The sequence below is a fragment of the Pseudopodoces humilis genome, chromosome 22 (assembly GCF_049639895.1).
Source record: "Pseudopodoces humilis isolate 2021_Gansu_Grassland_sample_001 chromosome 22, ASM4963989v1, whole genome shotgun sequence".
Classification (NCBI taxonomy): domain Eukaryota; kingdom Metazoa; phylum Chordata; class Aves; order Passeriformes; family Paridae; genus Pseudopodoces; species Pseudopodoces humilis.
The window spans coordinates 2,625,397-2,635,523 of record NC_142221.1 but is presented as its reverse complement, the minus strand read 5'-3'; the positions used below and the strand labels follow the sequence as shown (position 1 = coordinate 2,635,523).

The following is a 10,127-nucleotide window of genomic DNA, read 5'->3' as shown; positions in this document are numbered from 1 at the left end:
AGAAATCCTTCCCTGTGAGGGTGAAGAGGTTCTGGCACAGGTTGCCCAGAGAAGCTGTGGCTGCCCTATCCCTGGAAGTGTCCAAGGCCAGGCTGAGCAGGTCTTGGAGCCTACGGAAGTTGTCCCTATCCAGGGCAATTATTGGAAACTGGGTGATCTTCAAAGTCCCTACCACCCCCAGTCTGTGATTCTGTGATCAGTGTTTGTACCGATGTGTTCAAAATTGAAGCTTTTGGCTTAATATAGGCAAATTCTAAATTTCTTTAAGCGTGACACGTTTACTTGAAGCTGCTTTTTAAACGCCCCCTTCATCCCGTATCGTGCCCGCCGCGATCCGCGATCGCTGCCGGGCGCTCCTCCGGCCGCTGGGGGGCGCTGCGGGCGGGGCGGGCCCGGCCCAGCGCTGCCCCCGTTGGCACGGCCGGCCCGGGGCGGCCGCACCGGCACAGAAACGGGCACCGGCACCGCCGCTGCCACCACCGACACCTGCGAGGAGCCCTGAGGAAGCGGTGAGGCCCGGGTGGCGGGGAAGGCGCGGCCCCGGCGGGCGGGAGGCGCGGCCGTTGTGAGGGGGAGGCCGGGGCCGCGCCCCTCTCGCCCGGCCGGGGGGGCGCAGGCGGCGGCCCCTCAGTGCCAGAGCCGCGCTCTGGGCTGCGTTCACCGCGTGTTGCTCTCCCAGGGCCGGGAGAGGCTGCTCCGCGGTAGCCGCAGAATGACGAGGTGCTTCTCCCGTGTAGAAATGTACTCGAAGCCCGTTTCCGTACTCTAAAGCCACCCCAGGGGTATTTTCTCGGTGCCAGCGGCGGTGAGCGGGGTTGGTGCAAGGCAGGAACAGGCGGCAGCGATTTCCCGGCTGTGGGATCGCTGGAAATTTCCTGGCCTCGGGCAGCCCGTGCTGCGGGCTGGTCGTGCTGGTGACGCCGTGTGTACAGCAAGGACAACGAGCTGTGCTTTCTGGGCAGCTTAAATTTCATTCGTGCCTTTTCTTAAAAAGAGTTTACACAGCCGTGATGTCTGCAGCAGGAAGGAGGTCTCTGCTCTGCTTTTGGGGGGAAAAAACGGGAAATGACAGTGATTTTCTAACAAGGTCATGTTAAGGTGTGAGTTGTGCTAGAGGGAGGTCCTGCAAGGAGATGCTTTCTGATCAAGGAGAACAGTTTGAAGCTCGATAACTTTTCATTCTTACATCTTTCTCTTGGGGGAATGCAGGTATCCCACGTCTTGGAATTTTGCAGACAATGTATCTGCCTGCACGTTCACCTGCCCTCCATTCCCAGCTAAAGGCTGAGCTCTCTGCAATTCCCATGCCTTGCTGGCTGAGTAAACCCCTGTGAACCCACAGGGTGATAAAGGGAAGGAAACTATGCTTTGAGGAACTTTTCATCTGGAGCAGCATCCGCAGCGGGTACCTGGGGAACGATGAGTACTCCAAATGGATTTCCGCAGCACTCAAGGGTGTGTCTTACTCGGAGCATGGAGGGTGGAGCAGTACAGGACCTGCAGGCAAAGAAAGCTGGAAAAGCAGCCAAAAGGGAGGCTGGGGGTGATGGGGTGCCTCCGAAAATAGGCACGCCCATAAGTGAGACCTTAAAGCTTCTGCCAGAAGAACTCAAAGCCAATATGAAAATTAAATCGATCACTCCAAGGCCCCCTCGGAAGCCCCGGCTGGAACGTGCTGCATCCCTGGATGAAAAGAGCTGGAGGAAGTGGAGACGATTTAGGACGAGCCAGGAAAGTCTGACCGATCCCAACGAGACGAGCTCCTCCAATGGTTCCCTGCAGGAAGCGTCCCCCAGCCCTCCCAGCAGGGGCAGGCCCAGCCCCTGCAATCCCTGCTGCCAGCAGGACTCCTTGCACAGTTCACCAGACGCCTTGGAAGCCAGTCCCGGGGGGAAGAGCAGGGGAGGCGCCTCGGACCTGGGCAAACGAGCCTCCGAGATCTCCAGTGCCTTTGGGGGGCTCCTGCGGGGGAAGGGGTTCGCGGGGGGCAAACCCCGGCTGTCCCAAATCATGCCGGCCCGCCCCCTGCCCCCCATGGAGCTGAACGTGGCCTCGCACTCACTGAGGACAGCTAATAGGATCGACTCAGATTGTCTGGATTACCGACATTATTCTCAGCACAAGTTTGGGAGGGTGAGCAGCAGCCTCAGCGACTCCAGGCTGCAGGGCAATGGGACACTCTATGACAATTGCTCCACAGACTCCATGAAATCCACCTTCAGCGTGCTCACTCCCATCCGAGCCAAGGATGTTCGCAGCAGGTAGGGCTCCCCCAGCTTGTCTTTGGTTTTGGGATGTTAGCAGGGAGGAAAATCCCACTGGGCAGGGAACTTCTGAGCTCCTGGTAAAGCACAAAAGCCGTTCTGTGTTATTTAACCTGCTGTGAAAAGAGTTGGAAGATGAAGAGATCAGTACAAATACTCTGCATTTGCTCCTTTCAGATAAGTATTTTCATAAATACGAGTCTGATTTGCTGTCAGTTTCCTTGTAATATTAACATTATCTGGTTTAAGAATTAAGAAGCAATGGCTGTGCATGTCAGCAGTTGGGAAAACTGCTTTTTAGAAAAATCTAAAAGTACATTGGGCTTGAACCAAAATGATAAACTACAGAAAAAAATAACACCAGATATTTTAAATTGAGATTGTCATGCAGCATTATCACAGTCCTGTGAGGTGCTGAGCAGATGTTGCACTTGTTTGGTTTCTGGCAGGATCAAATGATGTGCTGGGAACTACTCCAGTATCCCACAGGAGCTCCTCTCCCCCAGCTTCTCCGGGAGGGAAAAATCTAATCATTGATCCAAAGCGTGGGAGTCAGTAGTAGAGGGGAAATAATTCTGAGATAAATTAAAGTGTTACTAGCTGGTTAAAAAGCCCCAAAGATAGATTGTTACTTGTTTGCCCTGAGGGTTTTCTTTCACTTTCCTCCCTAAAGCAGCTGGAGCCAGGTGGGCAGTGTTGGGTTGCCCAGAACTCCCTGACATTATTCTCTCATCATTATTTGCGGAGCTTAAGCAAGATTAAAAATGCTTATTCAACATGCAGTCCCTGTGCCAGCATCCCTTCCTCTGTAAGTGTGTCCTTCAGAGAGGCACGTGCTGTGGGATGCATCTGTCCTTTCCAAAAGGGATATTTTGAGACCTCAGGCTCAATAAATTATTTTCTTGAAGCTGATTTGATGAGCTGAATTGAAGGAAGGATGTGAGATTGAGTTTTTGGTTAGGAGAAACCTGATGCCAGGACACTGGGAATGGTAGAGCTGGTTTTATGTTTGAAGTAAACTGAGCTGCCTCAATGTACTCAAATTTAATGGAATCACAGAATCCTGGGATGGTTTGGGAGGAAGGGACCTCAAAGCTCATCCAGTCCCACCCCTGCCATGGCCAGGGACACCTCCCAGGTTGCTCCAATCCCTGTCCAGCCTGGCCTTGGACACTTCCAGGGATCCAGGGGCAGCCACAGCTTCTCTGGGCGATCTGAGGTTATCAAACCAATTTCTTTGTTCTGTGTCTGGATGACTATTAGTGAGTCTGAAGACTTTGGATGGCTCCAGCCTTCTCATCACAGAACTTAAGCAGCATCAACCTCACCATCACCCTCGTGTCCTGGCTGTGGAAGGAACTTGAGGCAAGCAGAACAATCTATAAATATTAAATTCTTTCTTCTTAAAGGTATATTCTTGATTACTTCATGATTCAAACATCGCACATCAATATGCCAGCTGCCTTGCCCTTTCCTTAGATGCTCTTTTTTGGGTCTTCTGTCCACAGGAGCTATTTGGAAGGCAGCCTTCTGGCAAGTGGTGCCTTAATGGGAGCAGAAGAACTCAGCAGATATTTCCCTGATCGGAATATGGGAATCTTTGTGGCCACCTGGAACATGCAGGGACAGAAGGTAGGTGCACAGAGGTCTTCACAGGTCCTTTGGCAGAAGTAAAGTTACCCCAGCTCTGCTGAGAGGACTGGGGTGATGTTTTTCTGTTCATGACTCTGTTTCTTGTCAACCTGAGTCATCATCTTTGCTGGATTATAAGGTATTTTTCTAGTAAAACTTTGCATAACTAATACTGCTTTTCTTTCTTTTTGTTTTAAATTTCTTGTGTAATAGGAACTTCCAGTGAATCTGGATGACTTCTTATTGCCAACAGATCCAGACTTTGCCCAGGACATGTATGTCATTGGGGTTCAAGAAGGCTGTCCAGACAGGTAGCAAAAACAATGTAATGAATCATCTTCTTTTATTGTTAACTAATCATTTTGCTTTGAATTAGATTAGACATAGTCTCCATTATATTCCTAATATTTTCAATAATCCACCCATTTAGCAAGACTGAATTCTATTGCATTAGCACCAGAAGAAATGGGATTTAGAGGAAAAGGTCACAGAGATCTATAAATCATAAAATCCCAGAATGGTTTGGGTAGGAAGGGACATTAAAGCACATCCAGTGCACCCCTGCCATGGGCAGGGACACCTCCCACTAGACCAGGGTGCTCCAAGACCTGTTCAGCCTGGCCTTGGACACTTCCAGGGATGGAACAGCTTCTCTAGGCATACAGAATTTCATCCTGATGGCAAAGCCCTGCTGATTTCTGTGGCACCTCAGCAGCTACCCCTTAGTTCAATGCAGGGAGGTTTTGCTTATGACTTGATGTTCTGTGTGAGAGGGGTTGCTGTGTGTGCACAGGCTGATGTGCTCTCCTGGTTGTTGTCTCCTGTGCTGTCTGTGTGATCCAGCTGTTGTTCTTTCCTGCAGAAGAGAGTGGGAGATCCGCCTGCAGGAGACACTGGGCCCCCACTACGTCCTGCTGCACTCGGCTGCTCATGGAGTGCTCTACATGTCCGTGTTCATCCGCAGGGACCTCATCTGGTTCTGCTCGGGTGTGTGGGGAGCTGAAGGCACTGCTGCCAGCCTGTGCCCTGCCCTTTTCTCCCTCTCCTGACCTCCCTGCTCCCTGTCAGGAGCGTTTCAGTAACAGCGTCTTCTTTTCCTCTTTCCAGAAGTGGAGTATGCCACGGTGACAACTCGAATCGTGTCTCAGATCAAAACCAAGGGAGCTCTTGGAATCAGCTTCACGTTTTTTGGGACCTCCTTTCTCTTCATCACCTCTCACTTCACTTGTGAGACATTTGCAATCTTGCTAGGAGTGTCCTGGTGGAGGGAGGAGGGGAAGGAGTTGTACAGAGGTGAAAAAAGCAGGACAGACTGAAGCCAAAGCTCAGGACTGCTGAGCTGAGAAGGATAAGGGAAGGAGGTTTGTTTAGTAACAAACTTACCAAAGAACTGTGCTTATGGAAACAGAAATTAACTCTGCACCATTGTATCCCTTTTCCCACACTTTCTGCCATCATTATTCAGTGCAGACAATCCCGGTGTCAAATTTTACTTGTGGAAAATGTCTGATACCCTTTGGAAGCTCCTACTATAACCAGAAATGGTCATTGAATGAAAATGATTCATTGTTGGCAGTAATGGGGTTTCTGTCTTGCAGCTGGGGACAGTAAAGTGAATGAGAGGAAGCTGGACTACAATAAAACCATTCAAGCCCTTACACTTCCCAAGAATGTTCCGGACACAAATCCGTATCGATCCAGTTCTAGTAAGTGTGAAACCATGAGCATGAGGGAGCCCAGATCAGCAGTCTGTGCATTGTCTCTCAGTCTGCACTGAGAAAGAGACAAGAGTGATAATTTGACACTGTGAAAAAAAGAGACTACAGGTCTTTTTTTCTGAAGATGGTTATTATTTCCATGATTTATTTTTTCTTTCTTGAAATTAGGAATTCGAGAAAATAAATTGAAATGGGAGAGAGAAAATTCAGAAGGGATTTTTTATGTGATGTATTTTTTTAGCAATATGATAATTTTGATTTAATTATGAATATTACAGATGTGGTTCACTTTCCATGTGTTTTCTAGAACAATTAGGAATTACTTTATTTCAAAATTTTAGAGAATAAACCTTATGTCACTTTGCATGTACACAGATCAGAGCATTGTTTGCCAAAGTCCATTATTGTTTCCTAATACTGCACTGACAACTTGATGTCTAGATAAATAATTAGTTCCTTTTACTAGAAAATTGAATGCAGTGTAGCATTAGCTTTTTGTGTTCCCTCTGGTGTTAGGTCCTATAGATAGTTCGGTCTCTTTTCAGCTTTTTCTATGGTTTTTAACATTTCTGTTCTGTTTTCTCCTGGGTTGTTAATTCCCACATTTAGTGGTGATCACAGGTAGAAAACATACTCAATATCACATCTCCAGGTAGCAAAAAGAAATTTCTTCCTGTTCCTCAAACACATTCAGCAGCATCCCTTGAACAGTCGTGGTGTGAATTTGCAGGTGATGTCACAACTCGGTTTGATGAAGTTTTCTGGTTTGGTGACTTCAACTTCCGGCTGAATAAGGATCGGGAGACTGTGGATTCCATCCTGAACCAGAACCCGGGCACAGACGTGTCCAAGCTCCTGATGTATGACCAGCTGACCAGTGAGATGAGTCGGGGTAAGGGGCAGCTCTTTATCTCCATCCTCTCCAGAAACAAAGATACCTGCACACAGGAGTAATGTCAGCCCAGTCCCCATTTCCTGGAGACCTTTCCTGCTTTCTTTGGTTAAATTCCCTAAAAAAGAGTCAGCAGTTGTCAAATACACTGGCAGTGTGTCAAGGGACCTTTTGCTGTAGCAGTTTGTTGTGTTTAATGTAACCTCCCAAGCCATTTGCTGCTGTTTCATCTGACTCCTCCATAACCTGGGCATCATTCTGTCCCAGTGTCCAGGGAATTTAGGTTTGAACAGCATTTGCAAAGCAGCACGAGCTTTCATTGGAAGGGGAAGTGCATGGACCAGATCTTCTTAGTTTAATTGACCACTGACTAAACAGCCACTGGCTAATTTTTATCCTCTCCATGTCAGGAATGGAGCTTGTTCCCTTTCTGGAGCCCAAGCCCAGGTTTTTCTGGGATGTACATTGCTGTTGTTTCTAGCCAGCATTAGTAGACACAGTTCCCAGTTCTCAGGAGGGAGGAGTTTGTTCATGCTGTTCTCCCCTTCCCTTACAGGGTCTATTTTCAAAGGATTCCAAGAGGCTGATATCCATTTCCGTCCTTCCTACAAGTTTGACATAGGAAAGGACAGCTATGACACCACTTCCAAACAAAGGACTCCTTCCTACACGGTAAGAGATGATTTCAGTATTCAGTTGTGCTGAGATTTCTGGAAGAAAGGATTGTTGAATTTGTGAGCACGGGGAGAGTCTGGCACAGGCTGCTAACTTTATTTTCCCTGCCTTACACCCTGAGTGGGCTCTTCCCTGTGCTCAGAGCTGGCACAGAACAACTGTTGGGATCAGGCACTTAGGAATGGATCCCCATTCAAGGACACATTAATTTCATTAAGTGGAGCGTGATGAGTGAATGGATCTGTCTCTTGTGAACCAGTGCTGCTTTCCAGGGTGGATGATGTGCAGAGTCACCACCACTGTTCCCTCTCTCCCTGCCTCCAGGACCGAGTCGTGTTCCGCAGCCGCTACAAGGATGACATCCAGGCTGTCAAATATTCCTCTTGTCCTGTCATCAAAACCTCGGACCACCGGCCTGTGTTTGCCTTGTTTCGTGTGAAAGTGAGGCCTGGCAGAGACAAGTGAGTACCTCCTGCAGCTCATGGCTTGATTGCTCATGGCTCCAGTGATGCCGAGGATATTCTCCCGTGTCTATCCCTGCAGCCTGTTTGGGCTTTACCCACCACATGCTGGTGGTCAGAGCTGTAAGAGCTTAAACCTTGCACTGACAGCTGAAATCCCTGCTGCCAGGTCCCTTAATCCTTCTGAGGGGGATAAACAGAACCCACTGGAATTGAACATAAATCTGTGTTTTATCTGAGATGCAGTTCTTTGTTTTCCCTATCAGCATGGGCAGCTTTCCTCTTCTTTTCCTCTTGCCCTCTTTAGGATCGGTTCTGTTTTCCCTCCCCAGTAGTGGCTGCAGTTCAGCACAGCTGGATGTCAATGGAGTATTTTGAGATCCTCCAAGTTCTTAATGTCCTACTGTAGGCTGTTGTATTAGTAGAACTCCCTAGAAAATTTGGTTTGGAATTATTCTATTTTTTATGAGTTATATAGCCAGAGATTTCAAGACCTGAATATCTAGAAAAGTGATTTCTCCAAGTATTTGATGAGCAGTGCAATTGCAATGGGAATTTTTGTTTCTGGGTCTTAAATACCCATTAAATAGCAGTGTGTGATGGGCTGCTCAGGTTTCCTCTGGCCTCTCTAAAACAGACCAAGGTATGAATTGTTGACTTGAACCACACCAGGGAATACACCAAGTTAGCAGTAGCCTGGTTTAGCTTTTCAAATGAATGGGCTTTAGTTTAGAATCATTAAGAAAGTCCTCTATATATATTAAAGCAGGCGAGTTCATGCTAAAATTTAGAAGTACATTTCCCTTTTAAAACCAGCATTTTAAAGTATTGTGGAAAACCTTAACTTGTTGCTGTGGAAGAACAACTCTTGTTTCTCCCACAGAAGAATTCTATAGAATTCAGCAGTAGCTGAATGCCTTAAGAAAGTAAAAATCAGGTTTGTGGCCTTTGTTGTATGAAGTAGTAGGGAAATGCTGGGCAAACAAGAACATATTTATGCCCTGACCCTTGTGTTCCTGTTGCAGCATCCCCCTGGCTGCAGGGCTGTTTGACAGAGATCTGTATTTAATCGGAATAAGGAGGCGGGCTACAAGGGAACTTCTGAAACGCCGCGAACAAAAGGACCAAAGATCCAGCAGCATATGTAGCATTTCTTGAGCTGAAAGCTCTGCAGTGCTTGTGGTAGAGGTGCCCCAAAAGAGGATTTCAGGCCATGGCAAAGTGCAGGGAATTGTCTGCATAAGCACCTCTGGCAGTTGCTGTGGCTTGTGAAGAATGTCTTAAACCTCATCCTGGATTCATTTGCATGAGCTAATCCATGTAGCTCAAGTGCTTCTGCCGAAGAAAAGGAGTCAGTTATTTAAGACATCCATCCCAACTGGTGTAATGGATTTATTTTTAAGCAGACTATCTTAGGAAGCCACTGGGTGCAGACCCTTGGTTTCCCTCCATGCAGGGGCACAGCTGCTGGAACTGGCATCACCCAGGGCAGGGGACCTAAGAAAAGCCTGCAGAAAGGAGAATTCTTTGTTTGTATCTTTGGTTTGGTCAGATTAATGTCCATCCAGTGTGGGGTTGGGTTTTTTCCTTCTCTGTAGCCAAGTGTTGGTATTCTGTACAAGGAGTAACAGGGACCAGTTCATGGCAGTTCTGTGTAAGGATGGTGCTCCTGTGCTGGGCTTTTTGGGTCCTCTACAGCAAATTGTGTGTGAATGTACTCCTGTACATTGAAGTGTAGAAACATTGCCTTTCAATAATCATTCTATAGGCCTTCTGTTACTAAGGGGGTAAATACCAAACTCTCAGGCCATATATTTGTCTGCTGAGACTGCTTGAAGCAATCCCTTCCTGAGCTCACTTGTCCTCCCCAGGGCTGATTAAGCACTACCTGCCTTCAGCAGCAGCAGCAGTTGGAATTTATCTGAGAACAGGCACTGTGTGATGCTTCACCAAAGTGATGCCTAGTGAGTGCACCAGGGAGATGTGCAGGGCAACTGCAGCCACTCAGCTCCACACAGCTCCATTACCTCCAATCACAGTCAATTCCTTTTGGTTTTATTTTTCCAGATCAGTAAACTGTGAATAACTTGCTATTTTTGAAGTAGTGTTGTCTTAAGGCTATATATACTTCAAGGACCAGTATGGCACTGGTAAAATGTTAAGTACAGCTAATAATTAAGAGCTCCTCATGGGCACAGATGGGATCATTAATCACCTTAGGACCTAAAACATCATGCAAACACCTTGGAGGAAGTGCTGCTGACTATGCAACCTGTCCAAGACAGGCTCCTGTTCTGCGGTACATTTATGGCACTGACCTGTCTGTAGCCATCAGGTATTTGGATTTCCTTTCTTTTTAAAGGAATAAAAATAAATTAATGCAATACCTTAACTGAGAATCAGCTTTTATTGTTGTCAGAACCAGAGTTCTTTGCATGGTGTGTGACTGGGTGACCTGGGCCATTTGTCTTCAGCTGGAGGGGTG

The 10,127-nt window shown here is 47.4% G+C and overlaps 1 protein-coding gene across 1 annotated transcript; it reads left to right on the top strand.

Moving 5' to 3' along the window:
- Positions 1-396: 396 nt before the first annotated feature.
- INPP5E (inositol polyphosphate-5-phosphatase E) lies at positions 397-10,041 on the top strand. Its single transcript, XM_005529202.3, has 11 exons — positions 397-509; positions 1,210-2,261; positions 3,773-3,896; positions 4,110-4,207; positions 4,759-4,883; positions 5,004-5,123; positions 5,495-5,602; positions 6,345-6,506; positions 7,063-7,178; positions 7,506-7,642; positions 8,668-10,041. The coding sequence occupies exons 2-11, from the start codon at positions 1,420-1,422 to the stop codon at positions 8,798-8,800; spliced, it is 1,965 nt and encodes a 654-aa protein (XP_005529259.2). The 5' UTR covers positions 397-509; positions 1,210-1,419; the 3' UTR covers positions 8,801-10,041.
- Positions 10,042-10,127: the final 86 nt, after the last annotated feature.

Bases quoted from the DNA above. Each gene is read 5' to 3' on its own strand.
- INPP5E (XM_005529202.3), top strand. From the start codon at position 1,420: ATGAGTACTCCAAATGGATTTCCGCAGCACTCAAGGGTGTGTCTTACT. The intron at 4,208-4,758 runs GTAGCAAAAACA...TCTTTCCTGCAG, and splicing joins CAAGAAGGCTGTCCAGACAG to AAGAGAGTGGGAGATCCGCC. The intron at 6,507-7,062 runs GTAAGGGGCAGC...CTTCCCTTACAG, and splicing joins GACCAGTGAGATGAGTCGGG to GGTCTATTTTCAAAGGATTC.